General features: G+C 30.9%; 3 protein-coding genes across 5 annotated transcripts; all 3 read left to right on the top strand.

The window, feature by feature from the left end:
- The first annotated feature begins 879 nt into the window (after window positions 1-879).
- On the top strand, window positions 880-11,322 carry LOC126716784 (intermediate cleaving peptidase 55, mitochondrial). 3 transcript variants are annotated; one of them, XR_007652284.1, is made up of 14 exons: window positions 881-1,161; window positions 2,140-2,214; window positions 2,471-2,734; window positions 3,104-3,196; window positions 3,821-4,027; window positions 5,452-5,555; window positions 5,746-5,812; window positions 5,937-6,044; window positions 6,912-7,004; window positions 8,064-8,154; window positions 8,833-8,898; window positions 9,421-9,476; window positions 10,336-10,396; window positions 10,932-11,116. XR_007652284.1 is itself a non-coding variant. In XM_050417767.1 (14 exons), exons 1-14 carry the CDS (start codon window positions 1,114-1,116, stop codon window positions 11,046-11,048), a joined length of 1,455 nt encoding a protein of 484 aa, XP_050273724.1. In that variant the 5' UTR covers window positions 883-1,113; the 3' UTR covers window positions 11,049-11,322. The 3 variants fall into 3 exon arrangements, 1 of the variants encoding a protein (XP_050273724.1); XM_050417767.1 differs by having other exon boundaries at window positions 883-1,161; window positions 8,833-8,903; window positions 10,932-11,322; XR_007652283.1 differs by lacking the exon at window positions 10,932-11,116 and having other exon boundaries at window positions 880-1,161; window positions 8,833-9,025; window positions 10,336-10,398.
- Window positions 11,323-16,545: 5,223 nt separating this feature from the next.
- Window positions 16,546-17,274, top strand: LOC126716785 (uncharacterized). The gene has a single exon (XM_050417768.1). The coding sequence runs from the start codon at window positions 16,642-16,644 to the stop codon at window positions 17,107-17,109; it is 468 nt and encodes a 155-aa protein (XP_050273725.1). The 5' UTR covers window positions 16,546-16,641; the 3' UTR covers window positions 17,110-17,274.
- Window positions 17,275-18,963: 1,689 nt separating this feature from the next.
- Window positions 18,964-19,712, top strand: LOC126720026 (uncharacterized). Its single transcript, XM_050422509.1, has one exon. The coding sequence runs from the start codon at window positions 19,064-19,066 to the stop codon at window positions 19,499-19,501; it is 438 nt and encodes a 145-aa protein (XP_050278466.1). The 5' UTR covers window positions 18,964-19,063; the 3' UTR covers window positions 19,502-19,712.
- The last annotated feature ends 4,762 nt before the right edge of the window (window positions 19,713-24,474 follow it).

Raw genomic sequence — 24,474 nt, forward strand, 5'->3', positions numbered from 1 at the left:
CATAAAATAGTAATTAAGACATTTATTTATTATGTGTTGTGTTGAAATGACATCAACCGTAATCATTGCCATATGGGGCACAAAATGGTCCAAATATAGCCCAAATTTGGCTTACAAGACACGTAGGAGGATCAAAATACAACAAAAAATGTTCCATAGAGAAATTCCTTGCCTTTGCCAAAAGGTTAGCATAGAAGTTTCCTTTGCAGTGTGTGTTGGAGATAAATATCCTCAAAAAATTGAATCGAAGATATGCAATCATAAATTGAACTATTATAGTTTGGCTAACCTGACTACTTAACTAGTCTTAGATCCTTGCTCACTATAAAAAAAATTCAAATACATTTTTTTTTGGCCTGAAATGCTCTTATAGATGAACTATTTATATAAAATTACCTTGGATTGATATCTCTAAAATTTCAAGGGTAACTCTATTATAAAAATTTTATAATCTTGATCATTCATTAACAAACGAGTCATTTAGATTTCGTTACATTATTAACAACTTCAAATAGATGCTAAAATAATAAATTTTAGTTTAAATATTGATAACATAATAAACTCTAAACTATTTACTTATCAATGAATGATTCAGATTTTAAGAACTCTATAAGACTAGATACTCACATCCGTGACCCTGTCACACTCGGCAATATATGAAAATTATTATAATTTTTTCTTATGGATGCTGTTTATACTTTATACACTTTCATCTATTATTATGGATAAAGAGTATATCAAAAAGAGTGTATCAAAAAGAGTGTATCAGCTCTTACGCATGTCTCTTACGCATGTCGTTTGGCCACTAAGTCCGACAAGTTGTTTTCTACAGCCCTTATAAATGTTAGGCTTACACCCCATGCGGCTTGTCGTTTAGATAACAGGAAGGAACAAACACCATTGGGCTTCTGTGAAAACGCTCACCGTTTTCAGTTCCCGACCACCTTAACCTGTGAAAAAGTCACAAACTTTTACGAACCCTTAAACCCTTTCAAACTGAAAATCTCAGTGACACCAAAGTTTAATCACTTTGTAGTTTGTACAGTGAAACAGTGTATCGACCAAAGTGAGTGAGAGAGAACATCAAAAAGAGAAGAAGCAGTCAGCAACAAAATGCAGATTCTTGTAAGAAAACTAATGCAGAGAATCTCTCACAAACAAGTATGTGCTTTGAGAACTGAATAAGTATTCATATTAGTTTCCTTTTTTCTTTTCATTTTATTATTATTGAGTTTATGTAAAATTTGGACTGAATTATGAAGTGGGTATTTCTCAAATTGTCCCATTTGTATTGAATGTTGGTAAAGATGGTAGCTTTAAGGGACTTACTTGTATGTTTTGGTCTATAACATTTTCTAAAGCAATTTTCTTGGGATTTTTTAACAAAGAGTTCTTATTGCTTTTTATTTTTTTGGTTTCTCTAATACTGGGATTGAAATAGCACATTGGTACTGCTCAAATAGTCATTTAGTATCGTGGACTAAAGCTTAGATTTTTGTTGAACAACTACCGTTTAGCTTTTGGTATAAAGTTTGATGAGAATTTGTTGAGTATGTTAAATGGAATTTTCAAAGTTGTATTGGGATTGGTAATATATTATGTTTATGGAAATTTACAAATTTGGTTTTTGCTGAAGTGTAGTTTTCTGGCCTTGTCTCAATATTGTACTTGGCGCTTGTTTTAATTCTTGCATATGAAATAAGAGTGTCAATCATCTACTCTCTATGGTGAGAGTTATTCATGAATTTGATAGCAATAAGTACTCTTTTCTTATGGTCCTCGTTGTTGTTGCTGCTGCTTTTATCTTCCTCTCTTAAACATTTTGTCAAAAATGTAGTTTGTGGGTTCACTTTTCGTGTAGTCTCTGATGCTTGTGGGTGTCTAGTTTGTTCCAGTGCAAGTTTTATATTGTTTTCTCCCTCCCTTTAGTTTCTATTCAACATGAAGAATTCAAGGTTTTCCCTCCAAATTCACATGGTGCTCCCTCCCTAGGGTAGAAATGTTCTGTCAATAAAATCGAGCAATTGGTGGTCTAGTTCATGTTAATGATCCAACTTTTTTATGATGAAAAATTGGATAACTTGTTTGTTATCTTCACAGTTCTATTCTAATTTGGTTTCATATGAGTTGACTCTGTAGGCTACAGGTTGTCGTGCATATTGTACGAAGATGGTTGCTGATATTGGACAGCCGACTCATGCATCTCATCCTCAGGTTCTCCTACTTAACATCTATGTGTGTTTATGTGCATGCACAAAGCGACTAGGAAATTGCACATACTAGTCACATCACTATGGCCACCTTCTTGGGTAGTATAGTGATTTTCTGTGCGTATATATATCTATATATTTGATGAATGATTTTGCTTTATGAATTGGTATTGTTATTAATTTTAATTTTCCCCAGTAAGATTCTAATTTTCCCTAGTAAAATTTATGGACTTGATTTTGTTTGCCTTTTTTCTTTTCAGTTACTGAAAGAAGGGGAGATTACACCTGGAATAACTACCGAGGAATACATCTCAAGGAGAAATAGGTTGTTGGATCTTCTTCCAGAAAATAGTCTGGCCATAATTGCAGCTGCCCCTGTAAAGATGATGACAGATGTTGTGCCTTACACATTTCGACAAGATGCTGATTATTTGTATATTACTGGCTGCCAACAACCTGGTGGCGTGGCAGTTTTAGGTCATTACTGTGGTTTACGCATGTTCATGCCAGAAGCAGACTCTCATGTATGCTCAGTCTTCTATGAGACAATGACAGATTTTTCTTCATACCCTATGAAGTTCTGTTGCATTTGCATATCTACTGCAGTTGTGGCATTAGATTCCTATGATTTTTGGTTTAGACATGCAATCTTGCATGTAATTATATCCAAACATGTATTTTTCTGATCATTTTTTTTTTGCAAACCCAAAGTTGCATATATGATACATGATGTTATATTACTATCCCTGTTGCAGGGCTGAGAAAGCTGTCATTTAGCAAGGGTAGTTACATTAATCTACAGATGTTTTCTTAGTTTTGGCTATTGTATATAATACATAGATAAAGCAGTAATTGAAGAAGTCACTAAATTGTTTTCTTTATTATTCATATAGGATGTTATTTGGCAAGGGCAAATTGCTGGAGTTGATGCAGCATTAGAAATTTTCCGTGCTAAGAAGGCATATCCAATGCGCGAATTACATAAGGTGTGTTGACTACTGAGGTGACATTGAAAAGTAGAGAATTCGATTGAGGAAATTGTCTCCATTTTTTCTGGTAGTAGGCATTAATCAATTAATATTTTGGCATGGAAGGTTAAGCATTAAGGACATAGAGGTATCATTAAATTGGCTGCTATATCTCTTCTTTTCCTTTCCAATATGACATGCATCTTCCTAGCCAAGTAGCATATATATATATATATATATGGATCCATGGTGGTGCACCATACTGGAATCACAATACAATTTGTTTGAAACAATTAACATAGTTGTAATTTGTAGTAAACAGTGACATTTGATCAACTGTCATCAGTTAACTACATGACCAGATCATTGTCCTTTTCTTTTCTCCTCTCTTTTTTTGGGCATTTGGTGAGCTTACTCATTCATACCAAAGTCTGACAGCTGGTCTCACAGAAGAATTTTGTCTTTATCTGATTTTTTAGTAATCTGAATTGTAAATGCTACTCTAGTGTTTAATCAGAAGTTGACATGACATATAAACTAAGCCTTCACAGTTTTTCCTATCCTATAATCTTCATAAAAGTTCAACACTATGGCTGCTCATGTGCTTATAAATAACGGTAACATTTTTTTTACTGACTGCAGTACCTTCCAGATATGATATACGGACGCTCCAAATTGTTCCACAACAGGCAGACAGCCATACCAACATATATGAAATTGGAGTACTTTCAAAAGCTTGCTAAGAATGGCAAAGTGGGAGACCTGTCTACTTTGACTCATGAGTTACGTTGGATAAAGTCACCAGCAGAGCTCAAGTTAATGAAAGAATCTGCATCAATTGCTTGCCAGGTACTCATAGGTCTATGCTATATCTAATTTTGGTCTTTGTAAATGAGCAGTTGCTGGGCATCAAATTTTTTTTTTCCCGGTTGAATTGGTGTTATAATGTTTATATAACGTGACAGTATTACTTTTCATACCATAGTTATTATTACTTGTTGGAAGAGATCAAAATTTTCTTACATAGAGTTAGGTCACTTAACCCTACAAGTCTGTTTTCTCCTTGAAAAAGATAGACCAGGTTTGATTCGCCACCATTCTAAGAAGAATTTCTACTTTATGGTTCTGTTTGCTTTTACAATTAGTTATGTAATTAGTTAAGCCAAAGAGCTCTAGCTCACATGGCACTTTTTTATCCCATAAGAATGGGTAGAGGGTGTGGTCTTGGGATCAAACCCACTAGGTGCATGCATAACTTAGAACAATAACAACAAAAACGAAGTCTTAGTCCTAAAATTTTGCAATCAGCTATGGATCCTCAATAGATTAGTTAGGGCCGGCCACATGTATTCTTTTCTTCAATTTGATTCTATTTGAAGTCATATTGATGAGGCTTCCCTCCTAGATTAGTCCCACTGTAAACCTTAGGCTTCACCACCTAAGTTTGTTTGGATTCAGGACCAAACGCAATGCAAACTTTGCATGAATAATCACTGAATAATATTAATAATCGTCTAAATAGTCTGATTACAAAATAAATCATCTAGAGCTTTATATAGAGCTTCCAGGAAATCTCTAGAGATAAAGATAAACATCCTAAAACAAATTCTAATCGAACTCAAATACTAATCCAAATACTAAAGTAATCCTTATCTAAGGATATGAAATTCCATCCCTATCATAACTCAAACTAAATAAATAAAAACATTAAAATCTAAAATTATCCAATGAAAATCCAAAATAAAATATTGAGATAGTTTCTGGTTATGCTCCTGCATCACATACTCTTTGTTATTTCCTTAATTGACATATAATAATAATAAAGGAAAAGTAAAGAAAGAACACAATCATGTAGCCAACAAAAATCAGTTGGTTTACTTATTTTAAAAAGAATTCATGTAGCCAACACAATCAGTTGGTTCAAGGCCTAGTTAATTCAAATAGATGTCACATAAAAATTTGGAGCCAAGAAATTTAAATTTTGAGTGGGATATGGGTCAATTATATTTTCTTCAGTCTTGCTCATTGTGCTGAAGTTCATTCATTTACACAAAAGAAAGGGGATTGGGCACTGGGCGGGGAAGCAAGCCTTCTAGTAAGTTAGTCTTGCTTCCACTGTGAAATATATTTCTTCGCCATCAAATTGTAGTACTCACAGTACTTTAAACTGATGCTATGTCTCTCTAAAACATGAATAACTTGGTAATGTAAATTGGATTATTCTAGTAATAAATTATATATATATATATAATATGTATTTTGGTCTTGAATAGGCACTTCTGCAGACGATGTTTCACTCCAAGACATATCCTTATGAGGGCATGCTGTCAGCAAAGGTTGAATATGAATGCCGAATGAGAGGTGCTCAAAGAATGGCGTAAGTTCTTTTCCTTTCTGGATCATTGGATCCAAAAGAATGATTTAGTTTCTAACTCAGTTTATATGTCCAACTTTTGTAATCAAAATTGTTTCCTGAAGTTTCAAACAAGCCTGGATGTCTGAGTTGTCAATATTATTTAATGCTAGGTTCTTGCCAATGATTTATTAATTTTATAATCACTGACCAGATTCAACCCTGTCGTTGGTGGTGGGCCAAATGCTAGTGTTATACATTATTCTCGAAATGATCAGAAGGTGAGTCCATTAATCAAAGCTGGTATCTAGTTTTTATTGTCTTCTTAAAATCAAGGAACTAAATGATATTTTATTAGATATGAAAAATCCATGCTTGTAATAGTTTTTATAATTTATTTTGCAGATTAAAGATGGGGAACTTGTTTTGATGGATGTTGGATGTGAGTTGCATGGTTATGCCAGTGACCTTACTCGTACCTGGCCACCCTGTGGAAGATTTTCTTCTGCTCAAGTATGTGCCATCAAAATTTGGTTTCTCTTCTGCTGTAGAACGCACTGCTGAATGTTCTTCCATTATCTGATATATGACAAAAGCTTGATAAGATATATTTGCCCCATCTTGTATATCAAATTAAAAAATATTAACTAAATTTTTTATGAAGTTTGTTTCATGTAATTTTCTAGTGTTTTTTATGCAGGGAGCCAAGATTTTATGTTTTAATTTGCAATTAATATTGTTTTTGAATTTGAATTTTGAATTTGGTAATTAATGTTGAGGGTTTTTAGGGATTTAAATTATATGTTTTCCATATTGGTGTAATCCCCTAAACCATATATAACTAATACTCCTGTAATGGTGAAAGACAGATGAATTTGAATAAGAATAATTGATATGTGTTGAGAATGTCTCCTCCTTTGTTTTCTCTGTTTGGTGGTGATGCCAAATGCCCTTAGATGGTGATGCCTAGGGTTTGCAGACAGGTTCTAGGTGGTGAAGCCTAGGGTTTGTTTTGTTGATACTTTTGTTCCTCTTTTATTTCCAATTTCCTATCTGTTCTGCATCAGTTTTAGTAAACAAAATGACCATTCTTGAAACAGTTTTTAAAATCTAGGTTCACATGCATTTATTTAAGCACCATGGTAGGAAACAATTTTTATTACTCTAGGCTTATGCACTCCCCCCATTCTCCTTCCCTTTCTGGTTGGAATTTGCCAACTGCAAACCAAATTGCATTGAAAAGTTTCATATAATCTTAAAATTCCTTGTAATCATTCTCTGTCAGCTTTCTTTCTTTGAGTTTTTCTATTTTGTATCAGCTTTTGTTATCTGAATATTCTGTTATTACAACCCCTTATGCCTGCAGTGTGTTTATTTCAGGAAGAACTTTATGATCTTATACTAGAAACAAACAAGGAATGCCTGAAGCTTTGCAAACCTGGTGCTACCATAAGTCAAATACACAATTATTCAGTATGATCATTTGAACCTAAATTGTTTCCTTTTCTATGGTTTTGCTTTTCATCAGCTGTCTTTAGAAAAGATTAAAATTTCATCCATTAAGAACTTATCCAAAAAAGGGGAAAAAGAAAGAAAAAGAAAATCCAGAAAGTATGAGAGCAAAGAATAGCAATTTCTCTCTGCTGCTCAAGTTTAAATCTTTGTTGCATTGTGTTTTATATCTGTAGCTTTCTCTATTTTACTTTGTTACATTATCAGTTGAAAGGCACCTATATATGTAGGGAAATTAAAATTCACAACCATCCGACCTACAAAACATTTTTAACTTGTCAGGAATTATGCTAATGTTTGTGGTCATCACAATATTTCATTGGCATGGCAATTACCTAGTTGGCCCTACTTAGTGTAGTCAGAGGTGAGCGCCCAAGTGCCTTAAACAGGCTGTAGGGCACTTGAGGTGAGAACCTCAATGAAATTCAGCCAAAAAAAGGTCAGTTTTTGTAATTTGGTGAAAAAGGATAGTTCTATACTTAAATTCAAGTTAGCAGGTGTCTCTTTCTCTTGCTTTGTTCTCTCACCTCTCTTTCTTTCTGCATCAGTTTAGAAATAGTTATTTATTTATTTATAATTTCAATCATATAAACTTTTGACTGTAATAGTTGTTCTCCTTTCCTTTTTTTTTTTTTTGAAATTCTTTTTATTTATATGAGATTGTTATAAATTCTGTTCTTAGATTAATTAATAGAGCCTCCTACCATTTGAAAAAAATTAAACTGTGCCTAATAAGCATTAGTAACAAATGATTTGAATTCATTATATGTATATTAACTATATTTAGAGTTTGGCATATTGCTTCACTCGGGTGAGTGTGTTTTTGGCACCTCATGTCTCAGTTTATACAAGGACTTGGCACCTTAAGGTCGCCTTTCACCTTTGACCACACCCCTACTCCTTGTGGAAGTATGTATTACTTTATGGTCTTGCCTTCTATCTACTATTTGCTCGAAGGTTAAATAATGTTAAATTGTAAATAAATGATGTAATCTCTGTAAAACTGTATGGTTTTCATAGGCGGAAATGCTGCGCAAAGGATTCAAGGAGATTGGAATTTTAAAAGATGAGGGAAACAGTTTATACAATATGCTGAACCCCACTTCTATAGGTTTCTCTATGCCCCTCTTTACATGCATTCAAGTTAATTTATATATTTTTTATTCTTTTTATATTTAGTCAAATGTTAGGAATGCAAAGATATAGCCTTAAAATATTGATTACTCTTCAATGGCCACTTGACGCATGACACCGTAGGCTTCCCACCTAGATTAATCACACGGTAAACCTTAGGCTTCACCTCCTAAGGTTGTTTGGATTCACTATCAAACTCAATGCAAACTTTGCATGAATAATCACTTAATAATATTAATAATTGTTTGAATAGTCTAATTACAGAATAAATCATCTGGAGCTTTATATAGAGCTTCCAAGAAAATCTCAAGAGATAAAGATAAACATCCTAAAACAAATCCTAATTGAACTCAAATATTAATCCAAACTAATCCAAATACTAAACTAATCCTTATCTAAGGATATGAAATTCCATCCATATCATAACTCAAACTAAATAAATAAAAAAATTAAAATCTAAAATTATCTAATGAAAATCCAAAATAAAATATTGAGATAGTTTATGGTTATGCTTCTGCATCACCACTATAGTATTTCAAATGTGTTAGTTTATTATATATAGAATTGGTTCATTAAGAAGATAAGAATTACTAAATTGCTTATGCAATTAGTCACTTATTATTATTATTTTTTATAAAAAATTTTTTCTGTCCAGGTCACAATCTAGGAATGGATGTTCATGATTCTTCCATGATCAGCTATAGCCGGCCCTTGGAGCCAGGTGCTGTAAGTTCCCTCCCTGATTGAACAACAATTCGACTTTCTCTACCTTGGAGATATTGTATTTTTTTGGCATATTGTGGCTGAAATGGTGATACTTTAATATTAGCACATCCTTTTTGGGTGGGGTGAGTGTGTACTATTTGTTTTGTTTGTTTGTTTAAAGTGTGTGTGTGTGCGCTCTTTTTTATTTTTATATATATTTTTGTCTCAAGATGATTTTTTTAGCATTGGCACCTAGAGGAAATTATTCATAAAAATGAAAAATAAAAAAAAGGTTCACGGCCCTCCCTTTCTCAGGCACATTTCTTTTCAAAAAAGAAAAGAAAAGAAAAGAAAATACATCGTATTAAATATCCTTGTGATATAATTGATCACATGGGAATGGGATAGAAAAGCCAGCAAATTATATGTGTTTTGTGATAAACAGCCAACTGCAAGTATGTCTGTGTCCGCTTGTATCACTGTTAGCATACTTTGATTTTTTTGCTGCAATTTTGACCTTATTTTTGTTCATGGGTAGGTGATAACAATTGAACCAGGAGTCTACATCTCATCTTTTTTGGATGTTCCAGAGAGGTACTTGTTGAAATTCATGACATAATTGCTACATCTAATTTTGTACTTATATATTGAGACTTTTATGAACTTGGCTGTTAGCACAGTTTGAACTTTGTAGCTATCTTCTTATTTGCTCAAGCAGTGCAAAAATAATGGGGTTTTGCCCACCAGCCTTAACTGCAAGAGTATTCTTTATGAAAGAAACTGTAAATTGCTTGAACATTCAATGTTTCTTTTGCTCTTATCTCCTCTCGTCCTATGTGGTGGCATGCCTGCTATAGTGAATTGAGTGGGAAGCCTTGATACAAGAGTGTCCAGCTTTAAATTTTCAGCCTTGTTTTTGGTGACTAAATTCCTATTCCTTCATAATTTGCGGTCTTCCAATGTCAGATATATTTTCCTTGAACTTTCATTGTAGGTTCCCTAATATTACTCTTGATGTGTAGCTAATTGCCAATCAGTTGCTTTTATTGCCATTGCAATTAGCTATCTATCTCTTTCATGACATGTTATTCTTAATTTCCATCTTTCACTGAATATCAAATCTGATACCTCCTACCTGGATGTGATAACATTAAGCCATAGGTTTCTAGTTTCTTAGCATTGAATGTTTTGATAAACTATACATGCTATTCATATATGGGTTGTGTTAAGGTGCCCGTTAACAACAGCTTTTTGCACATCTTTTTTACTTTCTGCAGCTTTTTATTCTTTTTGACAGTTTTTTAGCAATTTTTTTTTATCCTTTTTGGCAATCCTTTTAATAATTTTTTGTCCTTTTATTAACACAACCCATTAAGGGAAATCTTGACAAGCACTGCATGGTGCCTGTTAACATTTCCCTTCATATATTGAGGATTGAGAATGTATGATGCAGGTATCGAGGCATTGGGATAAGGATTGAGGATGAGGTCCTCATTACAGACACTGGTCATGAGGTATAAATTAGATTGAAGTTCGTAATAATTTTATTGGTTGCCTGACTGCTGGAGAAAATTTGGTTTTTCCAGTCCTTTTGAGCCTTACAATTATATATATATATATAGATATATATATATTAAAAGAAAAGTGTTCTTTATTTGTAGCAGTTGCAGCTTTTACTGATGTTTACTGACTACCATCTTGGTCATTTTTAATAACAGTTACTATGTTTCATCTTTTACATTATTCCTTGATAATGATATTAAAGTAATATAATTATTTCATATTATCTTTTTTTATTGGTTGAAACCAGAGAAAACCAACAGTTTTACCAACAATTATCGTTAATGAGAACCATCATTATAGTTTGTAGCTTGATCTAGTTGATTAAGATGTCATTTGAAAGTTGTTGCTATGTTTTAAGCTTTGTAATTTTCTCTTTCATTGGTGCAGTAATATTCGACATTTTTTTTTTTTTTTTTTTTTTTTGTATTTAAGTAAACGAAGATCCCATTGATTATTTATAAGAATTCACACTGTTTTTTATATCAGGTCCTCACCGGGTCAATGCCAAAAGAAGTTAAACACATTGAATCATTGCTAAACGACTTCCACCCTGGAATGGGGATGGAGAGCCATAACAATATCAGGGCTGCATCCAATAGATAAATTAAAGAGCTAAGACAGTGATTTATTGTAAGAGGAAATCAATCCCGAGGCTTTCTCCGGTGCTTGGGTTTCATTTTTGAAGCATTTTGTTGTTTGGAGAGGGGGGGGGGGGGGGTGACTTATATTGCACGTTGAGGCATATTCTTGCACAAATTGTGCACAGGTTGGGTTTAATTTGTAACCTTATTTTTGTTTAAGAAAGTTTTTGGATGATACTTGAACCATTAATAAAGCTAGTTGAACCCCCAACATTCAACTAAATTTTGTTAGGTTTGCTTGATGTGCTCAACTGTCCAATTTTGGTTTTATATTGAATATTTTTCAGGGTTTGCTTCTATATCAGTGTCATGACCCTCAGAGACCATAAAGGAGGCAGTTGGCTGGTTTGGGTTGTCATGTATGTACGAACATGTGTTATTTGGTAGAATTATTTAATACACATTCTTCTCACCTAAATGCAACTTTACATGTAGGTTTCATACATGAAATCCACTTTTATATGAGAGAGAGACATAATACACCAAGTATATGGTTCAATTTTTAGTTATTTGTGTATTTAAGGGAGGGGGGTGTCTTGTGTATCTGAAATATGTATAATCTTTGTGACAAATGTGTGAATTCCATACAGTAGAAAAGCCAGATATTTTTTGGCGAGGGGGTGGTGGTGTTAACCTTTAGTCTTGTATATCCATTTTGAATTAATATGAATTATTCTAAATCTAAAACAAAACAAAAAACAAAATAAAAAACAAAAAAGTAAATCTCAAAATAATGCTTATTTTGAAACTAAATCTTTAGTGAAATATGATATACTGCTTTATTAAAATGATTACAATGTATATTCTTAATTTTAGAAAATAATTCTTTTTATAATACTAATAAAAAAGACAAATGTACGTATATCCCTTCAGTTTTGTCTATTTTCTAATCACCTCATGCGTTTTACTATTTTAATTTTAATTTTTTTTTTTGGTTGATGAAATGCGTTTTACTATTGTTTTAGTTAAAAGCATGCGACTTAGGATTTCTTTAATCACGCCACTTTCATATACTGCACTTGAATATTATTATTGGAATTCATAGGACAATAAACCAATAAGTATGTCATGCATAATTTAAAATTTACATTATTATTATTATTATTATTAGTAAAATTGGAAGACATGCTATCTATTTGTGATAGGATGGTAGCTTGGGGTTGGCAAGGTAGTAAAATGTGGGTGAGTAGTGGTATGCTCTATTGTGCGCTCGTGGTACTCTTGAGCTTATTTAACTTGTACCTTGGTGCGTGGGGTGATGATTACACAAATAAGTCCCCTTTTTCTTCGCTGAAAAAAAGAAAAGACAAAATGTAGGGACCATTTGTTCTATGGAGTGTTCCTTCTCTCTTCATGTATGGAAGCGAGTAGGTGTTGTTTTGGTAGAAATGCCCCCATTCAATTGTTTAGAGTTAATACAATGGGGCTATTTCCAGCTGAATAGTAAGAAATTTGCAACAAGAGTGGTTAAAGTTTCTATGGCAGCAATAGTACATCACATTTGGAGGTTGAGAATTCAATTACTGCATCAGGGGCCCTTGATTTCATAGGGGCTCTAAATAAAGAATATCTTAAATGATGTGAGATGGAGAGGACTAGAGTTTTTCTTCCTTTTAATCCTTTAGTTACTGATCATGCTCTATGCTTTAAATTAAGAATTCAACCATAAATTGCGCTCTTTTGTTTTGTGGTCAATGTGGCAAGAATTGAAAGTATGTCTGGAGTTTGGGAAATCTATTTGTGTGACCTTTTTTATTTTATTTTATATATATATATATATATATATATTGAGGTTAGATGGGTAGGAGATTATGAGTATCTGGGATTTTTTTGGGGTTGTTTTGTCAATATGGTGTTTGCAGCTTAGCTGCTTGTGTTCTTTGAGTTGTTTGAGCTGTATTTGTTCCACTTTAGTTAATAAGATTTGCTTATTCATTAAAAAAAAAAAAAAAAATTTAAAGAGCTATATTATATTTGATTTTGTCTCTTTTTTAATCCCTTTATTTGTAAAAGTGAATTATATATATATCTTGCTATTCATTATTTGTCATGTACATAATGATTTAAAAGCCATATGAATATAGTGTAAAACACTTCGGTTAACAAATTGCTGAAAGCATATTTAACTAAAATTTTGATTAAATCAATTCTAATTTGTAAAGACGTGATCAAAACAATGGAAAACTAAATGGCATAATAAAAAATGAATAGAAGTTTGAGAGAAATTTAAAAAATCTTTATATAAAACAACTTATATATAACACCACTTCACTTAACATATATTTTGAGAAGAGTATAACTTAATTTATTTGGGTGGTATACTATTATCCATAGACACGTTTACATTGAACATATATTTTGAGAAGAGTACAACTTAATTTATTTGGGTATTATCTATAGACATTTTTACACTAACAAGAATACGATCATTTTGAAAATTTCAAGGGAGTCATGAATATATATTTTTGGTTAAATTGCAAACTACACTATTAAAATTTGGGATTGTTTGGATTTTACACTATGAAATTTCAGAATTTAAATTTTATACTTGAAATTCTATTTTGTTTGTATTAGTAGCCTCTTCATCTATATTTTATGATGTGTTACATAAACTTGCCACATGTGTTTATTTTGTCTAATAAAATAATGTCACATAATTTTTAAATACTAAAAAAAAGGTTAAAATTTAAATAATTAAAAATGACATGGCATAATAAAAATGATGTCACATTGTTTTACTGGACAAACTAAACAAAAGTGGCAAGTTTATGTGGCACTTAACCGAAAATATGGACGGAGGGGCTACTGATGCAAGCAGAATAGAACTTCAGGAGATAAAATTCAAATTCTGATACTTTATAATGTAAAATCAAAACACTCTCAAACTTTAGGGTGTACTTTATAGTTTAACATTTTTTCTATAAAAAAAATTCTTGTATCTATAAATATATAATTACCAACATAAAATTTACTAAATGAAAATGGATTATCACAATAAGCTGACCAATAGAACTATAGAAGTTCATAGGTGTGCCCTTCAATTAGGTAAAAAGTACAAAATTCAAATAAGTACTTTCTTGATGGTTAAATTACATTTTTTTATTCTTTGGTCGAATAAGACAGTTTAAGAACCATCTTTAGCATTTTAAATGTTAGTTGTTATATGCCAAACCTGTGCCTTAAAAATTCACTTTGAAGTTTTTTTTTAGATTAAATTCACTTTGAAGTTGGTCCTGCAATTTATTATTTTTCAAATTGGAACCAAGAATTCTTTCAATTGTCAAACTTTGATGTGATGGTAAGTACTTTCTCCTCAAAGCTCAAGCTATAGTGCCGTTTGGATCGGTGTTTGTCCACGTCTGGCGTTTGCATTTTGCGCTTTTTTTGTTTTTGTTTTTGCATTCAGCTTTTAGATATAAATTTTACTGTTTATGTATTGTTTATTATTGTTTATGTACTACTCCAGACATGGAGTATTTATGTGCTGTTTACATGTTTAAAAATATTAAAAATGAGTTCTACAATATTATTTATACATTTAAAAATTATTTTACTATAATATTTTCAGTTTTTAATTTTCAGTTTCAGTAAATATATTGCAAACTTGAGCTTAGAAATCAAGACTGACGTAAGGAAGATTTCTGTACAATGAGTAGGACATTAAAAAAAGAAAAAGAAAAAAAGAATACCCTACCAATATTCAAATTATATATATTTTTTACCTCTCACAGCACATTTACTTTTTTTAAGGTAGGATATACACATTTTATTATAAAGTGAGTGTCATATATTATATATCCTAGTTTGTAATTCTATGCTTATACATGAATACCCTTAAAAATAATAATAAGATGTATAATATAATTAAGAACGAACACTATAGGTTGAAACTCTAAAAAAAAAGATATATAATATAATTCCTATATATATAATTTAAATACTATTGATAGTCATTTTTATATTTTGTTAACTTTTTAAAAAAATTTATAAGGATATTATTAGGTAAAAAATGTAAATCGTCCATTTTTTTTTGGTATAATTATTGTGATGCACTTTTTTTTTTTTTTTTTTTTAATTTTTAACGATTCATTTATTCTAGATTCTTTGGTTTTTGTACTTAATAACTCATTTGGATGAATATTTATGATGTGATTTCACATTTGATTCTAAAATTAAGAAATAAAACTCTTTAAGAATAAATAATTTAGGACATATGGTGTAAAATTGGGACTCCAATTTGAAATTTTAATTTAAGTTTTTCTTAATTTCATCTATTATTATATATAGATTTTTGATAGGATATGTAATATTAATATATCATGATTGCTACATACTTTTTTTTTTTCTTAGAAAAAAAAAGGTGAAATCATAAGAGTAAGACTCTTTCTTTATAATTCTAAGTAGTAAGATAAATCCTACTCGTGCATGATCTAACCATCCTGATATCAGACATTATTCGAATTCAAGCGCTAAATACGAAGTGAATGATGTGCTTCATCACTAAATTTCACATTGAAATTTCGCTAACATGTTTTAATATTAAAAAAATAACAATAATAAAAATGAAGTAGAAGCATAATGGAATGCAGATTCAACGTACTCATACTCAATTTGTCAAAGATGTTTTGACAAAAAAAATAAAAATAAAAACAGAGTAATTTAGGTGGATGTTTTTTTTTTTTGGTGATAAATCTGGGTGGGTGTTTGTTAGTGGATGCTTGTCAACCCTAATAAATAGATTAGTGTACCCAACCATATTACATGTGGAGTTCTCTCATTGGCTACTGCCTCATCACCACCGCTTCCCCCTTTAATTCTGCCATAATTGTTCAACCGTCTCATAAACACAGCCCATCCTCCGTCAAACTGCCCCCTATACTTCATTGTTCACCTAAATTATAATGTTGACTCTCACTTTGTTTGGTTTTGTTTTGTTTTTTTTTTCTTCTATCTTTTTAGAAATGTTAATGGATGGACATTGAATTTTTAACCAAAAAAAAAAAGAATTTTTAACCATTTTTTATATTTTTCATAAAAATAATATTAAAATCTTCTCAAAATAATATATTAACAAATACTCTAGAAATATCTACTATCAAGATTTTTTTTTCTCGACATTTAAAAAAGAAATCGGTCACACTGAAAGTGTGTAGCTAAACAAACCCAAGGAGCATTCATAAAAAAAAAAACATTCACATCAAAAGTGTGTAGGTAAACAAACCCAAGGAACATTCAATCTTGTGATGATCATAAATTCATGATCTTGGTCTAGTGCTGGAAAAAACTTAATGGCATAAATCAATGTTTCACCTGTATGGTAATAAATATAATAATTACAAAAGCAGTTCTTGTCCAAATTGCCACGGTTTATGTCGGTAATGGCATGATGGGAATTTTGTGAAAAAACTAAGGGCAAAAGTACAGCTTCACCACTATATATCTATTATCAACCGCACCTATATCTCAATCCATTCTACATTAATTCACAAACACACTCACTCAAAAATAGACAAAGGATACAACCCAGAAGAAGTTTGAGGAAAACCAAGAAAAAAATGTCTCTAATCACAGAGGAAATCAAGGCCAAGGCTGAGTACTACCAAGGAGATAAGCTCTGTCAGGAGAAATCAAAGTTTTTGCTCACAGATATGGGCTTGCCTAATGGCTTATTGCCTTTGCAAGACATTGAGGAATGTGGGTATGTGAAAGAAACTGGCTTTGTGTGGCTAAAGCAGAAAAAGAGCACAACCCACAAGTTTGAAAAGATTGGCAAGCTTGTTTCTTATGCCACTGAAGTCACAGCCTATGTTGAGCCCAAAAAAATCAAGAAGCTAAGTGGGGTTAAGACCAAGGAGCTTTTGGTTTGGATTACACTCAATGAAATCTTTGTGGATGATCCTCCAACTGGAAAGATTACTTTCAAGACTCCTACTGGGCTGTTCAGGACATTCCCAGTTTCAGCTTTTGAAGTTGAGGAGGAAGTCAAGGAAAAGGAAGCTGTGGAAGCTGTCAAAGAAATCTGATTTTCAGGAGAAGCTTGAGTTCTAAAAAGACTTTGTTCCTAGGTTCTTAAATTTCAATCTTCGATAATGTTGTGATGCTTTTTTTTTTATTGAAGTCTTTTACTAGTGTTACTGATAATAAAAATGTGAACTTTTCAGAATTTTATGAAGAGTTTCATTGTTTGATATCATAGCTGTTAAAGATTATAGCTTGAGATCTATGCTTGGTAAAGGGTTACCAAGATTTGCTTTTTTTCAACTGGTCCCCAATTAAAGAATAATGATAATCAAGCAATCAAACTCTTTGAATAAAAATGCGATTTTTTAAATTACATATTTTTAAATGTGTAAAATTTAGTAAAATTTCTTAATGGTATATATTGGTTCGCTAATTAAAATCAAGTATATAATTGTATCGAGTCTATTGACCAATGAATTACACCATTGTATTTAATTGTTCATAAAAGAGATTACATTATTTTTGTTAACGAAATGGTATTTAGTTACAAACTTACAATATCTGGGAAATATAAATTTAAAGAAATTTAAACTATCAGTGTACAATTTTTTATTATTAAAATTCTGCCGTAATTGTTCAACCGTATCATAAATACAAGCACCATACAGTGTCAAACTGCCCTGTTATGGTTCACCTAAATTATCATGTTGCCTCTCTTTTTGTTTGTTTGTTTGTTTTTTTTTTTTTCAGGAATTTTTTTTGAAATGTGTAGATTAGTTTTTATAAAGCTATCAACATTTGACCAAAAATTGACTATATATATATAAATAGAAAAATAATTGACTATCACAAACTTTTCATTTCACAATTACAATTTTATATGTTAGATTTGACAGTGGTAATAAATACACATTTAAATTTATAAATTATAACTTGAACTATAAAATAATTCATTTTCAAATGGAGAAAATTCTAATACTTATGATGTAATATAACCCAATCTAGTCATTTTAAAATGGATGAATACAATTCTTGGTATTTTAGGATGAAGTTACTTAGGAAATATAGACGACTTCAGTCCTTATTTATTTTCACCCTAATCTTCATGATGTTGCCCATTCAGCCATTTTCTTCAGCTAGAAACACTTGCTTAAAATGATACACACACAAGAAAAATGCATAGCTACTCAAACCTAAATACCCTTCAATAATGCATAGCTACTCAAACCTAAATACCCTTCAATTTGGATTTGGATAAATGAATGATAATTGTAGATATAATCAATGTTGGATTTTGTTAATAAGTACTATAAAGCCACATATTAACAAATAATAGATATTCAATTATGAGTTATAATATACACTTTCAAAAGTTAATTTTTTTAGTAATTTACTAATTTGCACACACTAATTTGGAGTTGAATGAATGACAATGATTATAATAATCTTACTTTCTATATTCCACTTTATACTCATCAATTGTGGTATACCGTATTTGATTTTCTTTCTTTTCCATTTTAATCTATAATTAGTTTGATTCTTAAAGAAAAAAGAAAAGTTTATAAGTAAAAATAATGCATTGCAATAGTATTAGGTATTGTTAGTAACAAGGTACCTATTAATGAATAAAAAATATTTAATTATGAATTATAATACACACCTAAAAATTTAGAAGAATTCAATTTTCGTTAAATTATTAACACATTTATTATCATTGTATGTACTTGTTTTCAGTATTTATACACAATTTATTTCCCTTTTTTTTATTATTAATATTAAATGTGTCTTAACTAAAGTTACCAAACCCATCATATATTTATGTCGGTTAAGCTAAGCTTAATAGCATGATGGGAATTTTGAAAAAAAAAAAAAAAAAAAGGAAGGGCAAAAGTACCGCTTCACCACTACCTAGACTACAGTATTTATCAATTTTCAACTCTACCTCTTCCTCAAACCATTCTACGTTATTCACAAACACAATCACTTATTCACTTTGAACAAACAGAGAACACAAAAATGTCTCTGGTTACAGAGGAAATCAAGGCCAAGGCTGAGTACTACCAAGGGCATCAGTTCTGTCAAGAGAAGTCAAAGTTTTTGCTAACAGAAATGGGCTTGCCCAATGGCTTATTGCCACTGCAAGACATTGAGGAATGTGGGTATGTGAAAGAAACTGGCTTTGTGTGGCTAAGGCAGAAAAGGAGCATAACCCACAAGTTTGAAAAGATTGGCAAGCTTGTTTCTTATGCCACTGAAGTCTCAGCTTATATTGAGCACAAAAAAATCAAGAGGCTTAGTGGGGTCAATGACAAGGAGCTTTTGATTTGGGTTACACTCAATGAAATCTTTGTGGATGATCCTCCAACTGAAAAAATTATTATCAAGAGTCTTACAGGGCTGTCCAGGAGCTTGCCAGTTTCAGCTTTTGAAATTGAGGATGGAAAAGATCTCTGATTTTCAGAAGTAGCATGAGTTCTAAAAAAGCTCTGTTTATTGTTGTGATGCTTTGTTACCTTTTATTCCAGTGTTACTGATAATAAAAAAGTGAACTTTACAGAATTTTATGAAGATCGAGTTTTTGATACCTTAGATAATAGATTATAGCTTGGAGGATAGTTGTTTGATCCATGCTTGTAAAGGTTTACCAAGATTTGTTTTTTCAAGCAGTCCCCAATTGAAGAATAATTTTAATAAAGTAATCATACTCTTTGGATAAAAATTCAAACTCTTTTTATTTTTATTTTTATTTAATTACATGATATATTATTATTAAATGTGTAAATTTTAGTTATGGTATCGTAACGGTGTATGTTACGTTCTCCGACTAAAATCAATGCATAGATGTCTGCTCAATACATGAGTATATTATAAATTCATATGAAAATATCTTTATAATTCATGTATAATAGTCTTTAAAAAAAAAAGTTTTATGTATAACTCTATCGTAGTATTATGTGTTAAAATTTTAGAGTTCGGTTAATATATATTCTTAGGATTTATATATATTAACCATCCATTTTGTGAAATTTTTTATGAAGAATTGAAAAAGTTATTAAAAACAATTAATCACTTTTTCATTTTTCTATAAAATATTTTTTAAAATGGTTTACTAATATATACCCTAAGGGCACATGTTAGTAAAACCCATTTATTATATAACATATCATTGAAAAAAGATGAGATCAACAAGTAGATGTCTTGCTGAATGCTTGGGTATATTATAAGGTCATATAAAAATCTCTTTTTAGTTCATGTATAATAGATTAAAAAAAAAGTTTTTGTGAAACTCATGAAGTAGTATTATATTTGCTTAGGTGGAAGGTTAAATCAATATATTCTTTCATTCTCAAGAAATGTGCCACATTTCAAACCTTAGACTCTCATAGTTTTGAATAAACGTGTGGAATAAAATGATTAGTTCGGAATTTGGGATAACATAGAAACTTTTGATTTTGAAGATTTATCACCCAATGCCTTATTTTACTTGGCATTTACAAGTTGGCAAGTCATTTATGGTGGACAATATTTTGGATTTTTTTTTTACTTATTTTATATTCTTTGCTAAGTGGTGGCCTAAAAATGTTATTAAAATTTAAATATTATGGAAATAAATAATTTATTACTGAACATAAATAAATATTAAAAAAACTTATTGATTCACTAAAACCATTGCTTAAGCGGAAGATTAAATGAATCAAATTATAAAAAAATTTCCTTAGGTGGAAGGTTAAATGAAGAACAGTACCTACTTACCTTTCAAAGAAGAGTGACAGATGGTACTAATTAAAGGATGATGTTGAATCTTCTAAAAAAGAGGAGATGAGGAGGAAGACTAATGAAAGAATTATCAAAGAATGCATTACATCGCAAAATCTCATACTCTCACACGAGGTTATTTTCTATGGAAAATTATTATGTACTCTCGAAGTACCATAAATGCGTACTCCCTCCTCTCACATTAATGGTGGGACCCATCATTCATGTGAAAGGAGGGAGTACCTAATAATTTTCCCTTTTCTATTTATAAATATATATATTGAAACCGCATTACATTGTGTATTTATTATTAAATTTAATTGAGGTACTTAGTTACAATATCTAAGAAATGTAGTTTTGCCCTTTTAAAATTTATAGAAATTTAGATTAGGTAATATACTTTAAAGATGTGTACCAATTTGTTGAGTAAATTGCAGCAAAAGATAGAGCTACAGATACAATACAAGCTGTTAATAGGGAGAAGTAATAAAAAAAAAAAGAGCATATTAAAAAAATTTTGGGAATAGAAAAGAAACCAGCTGTCCTGTCTTTCTCACTTTTTGACACATCATGGTCAGGAAGTTCTTCTTCTGTTTGACTCTAATGAAGTTTCGCTTTTTGTCAACGATATATCTAAAATCTAAATGGATAATATGCTACATGGACTAGTTGAAAAAAACAGGGACCATCGGTAAAGTTGCTATTATTGAACTAACCTGCAAAAGAATAGTGTTTTTTTTTTGACTTGGGGAATATGAATCTAGAATGTCTGCTGGAAACATAAAGGAAAAAAAAAAGTAGATAGATGTAGTAATGATACAACCATAAAACTGGTGTGTAGCTAATTAAGAAGAAAACTTAACTTAAAAGAAAGACTAATCCTTCTTGCTCTTGTTCTTGTGCTTCTTCCTTTTTGGTTTGATGTGTTTGGCATTATGTTTGAGGGCAGAGGGAAGAAAAGGACAACAATTTTGTTGTTTGGTTGGAGGGAATTAGGGAGGAGGAAAGGAAAAGTGATGAGCAGTTTTTCTCCCTGACCCTGTGACCCACCGTCTTAGTTCTTCTCAAATAATAGAAGAGTGAGTGGGACTCACTGTCTCACACAATGTTTATTTTCCATTCCCTTCCCTCTCTTTTCCTATCCTTCCTTTCTTTTTTATTACTTTTTATTTTATTTAGGGCTTGACTTGGGTCCAATGCCTCAATTACATCGGATCCCTTATAATGGCAGCACATGGTTAAAAAGCAAATACATGTTATCATTGTAATGATTCAATACATTAGAGTACTGGATCCAATCGTTGCATTTTTTTTTTATAAAAAAAAATGGTTTTTTTAAATGAATAAACAGTTTCATTCTTCAATTAGCAATTTACAAGCAGTTCAATAACTACACAGCTGGTTGCAGCTAATAAGAAACAAACACCCAGCTCAACATTTCAAGGCTTACTCAATTCTGAAATTTACAACAATTATTGGCTACACTTGACTGTTGACTCTTAGCACAGTATCAGAGATAGTACAAGCAACAAATGAAAAAACTACCTTGTTCTAAACAGAATTACATAAACTGCCATCTTACTCAATTCTGTTTTTAATTTCCCATCTTATATCACTCTCACAAAGTCTTCTTATAATTAAATATTCCTTGATGGATAATAGTCTTTGGGGTTCAAATGTGGTAGAAAGCAGCACACGGAGCTAATCTACATGAAATTGATTTCAAGCTCGAGTCTTGCCTTTCATTTAACCACACATAGTAGGGGGTGGCTGGTCCATCAATATCAGAAAATAGGGACCACCAAAACCAGTTTTTGGTTGATGTGCCATATGTCTTTATGCAGGAAACTCACATTGATTAACGCCCTTGAGAAGAAAGGGAATTCTCCACGTACTCAAGAAATGGTTTTATTTTATTTTATTTGCTGAATAAGAAATGATTATTGAATTCTCCATCAATCACAAATCACATCTTGAGAATGACATGAATTTACATTTAGCCAACCATTAGTGAAAACTTCAGTACCATATGTATATTTTACAATTTGAAATTACAGATGATTGGGCTAATTAATTCTTGTGCAAGGTTAGAAACTGAAACTTAAGTAAGAAGAAAAAAAATCAAATTGTAGTTCAGACTAACTTGTTTTTGGGTGATGTGTTTGTTAATTTTGTTTTAATAACATTGTTTGTACTTTTTAAAAATACGTGTAAGTGAAAAAATATATAAAAATACATACAATATTGTTTAAACACTAAAAAATGTTATTTAAAATTCTTTACCAAACACTCCCTAAATTTTTAAATCCTTTGTACATGTTTGAGCAATGCCTTCATTTAGTATACGTTTGGATTGCACTGAAATGAATGTTTGCGTTTCTTTCAGTGGACTAGGGCGGCGCTATTTTATATTCAGGGGGTTCAACTGAACCCCTTGAGTTCAAAAAAAAAAAATTATATATATAATATATATATTTTTTAGTTTAATACTTTAATTTATTTTAAAAAATATTTTTGCACACCCTGACTTAAATTTTGCACACCCTTATTACAAGTATTTCTAACTCTAAGAGTAAAGAGTCAGTATTTGTGAATAGTAAGTATCACTCTTTTTTATAAATTTATATTATATGTGTGAATGTGTCTAATATTGATAGTGTGTATTACTTTTTGTTATAATGCTATTTTTGTGAATTATGATGTGTGTGGACATTTATGTGTACAATATAAATTTATATAATTTAATAATTAGGAAATAGAGATGGTTTGTTACATGTGTGTGCATTGTTATTATGTTATAATAACTTTTTTTTTATAAAGTTAGTAAAATTTAAGAAAAAAATTGTAAAATTAGTGATTGTCCAAGCATTTGACTTGTTAGACGCAAAGTGTATAAGTTTATATATGAATGAGTGTGGTTGTGTGCTTTAATAATTAATACGAAGCTAATAAGTTTAGTTTAGTCATTTAGTTTAAAATATTTTATAAAAACAATAACAAATAGATAATAACAACTGCATAAAAATAAAAATGTTAGATAGACTTAACGAAATAAAATAGTCATAGCCTTATAGTCATAGCTACCCACATTGGGCATAGATACTCATAATGAATTATCATATAACAATTTAAAATTTGAAAACTTGTAGAAGAAAATTATAAAACTTCATGTATTAATTTTATTTTGTCGATAATTCGATATATTCAAGTTCTTTTTTTATTAAAATTTTTTAATGACCCCCCTAAACAAAATTCTTGGAGTCGTCACTGTCAGTGGATCCTGTACACTGTTCATAAGACCCACAAGTTGTCTAATTCAGTAAAATTTTTATTAAAACTGAATCTCACGGCACTATTCACATATTTAAAAATCATTTTACTATAATATTTTTAGTTTTCAGTAATAAGTAATATCCAAACAGACCCTCGTTCCATTTTGACCACTTTATCTGTCATCCTACAGTTATATACTCTTAAGCCTTATACGATATATATTTTACAGTAATACACTTTTTAAGTCCTGTTTATTATATAGTACTTCATTAAAAAAAAAAAATAAAACTGTGTTACTCCATTAAAAAAATAAAACTGTCACATTATGAAACAACCTTTCCCACCAACACCCCACACACGACACATGGAGGAGTCATAATCTTCTGACAAGTAGCTAA

This window comes from Quercus robur, chromosome 3 (genome assembly GCF_932294415.1).
Source record: "Quercus robur chromosome 3, dhQueRobu3.1, whole genome shotgun sequence".
Taxonomy (NCBI): Eukaryota; Viridiplantae; Streptophyta; class Magnoliopsida; order Fagales; family Fagaceae; genus Quercus; species Quercus robur.

Bases quoted from the DNA above. Each gene is read 5' to 3' on its own strand.
- LOC126716784 (XM_050417767.1), top strand. From the start codon at position 1,114: ATGCAGATTCTTGTAAGAAAACTAATGCAGAGAATCTCTCACAAACAA. The intron at 2,735-3,103 runs GTATGCTCAGTC...TTATTCATATAG, and splicing joins TGCCAGAAGCAGACTCTCAT to GATGTTATTTGGCAAGGGCA. The intron at 6,045-6,911 runs GTATGTGCCATC...TGTTTATTTCAG, and splicing joins GAAGATTTTCTTCTGCTCAA to GAAGAACTTTATGATCTTAT.
- LOC126716785 (XM_050417768.1), top strand. From the start codon at position 16,642: ATGTCTCTAATCACAGAGGAAATCAAGGCCAAGGCTGAGTACTACCAA.
- LOC126720026 (XM_050422509.1), top strand. From the start codon at position 19,064: ATGTCTCTGGTTACAGAGGAAATCAAGGCCAAGGCTGAGTACTACCAA.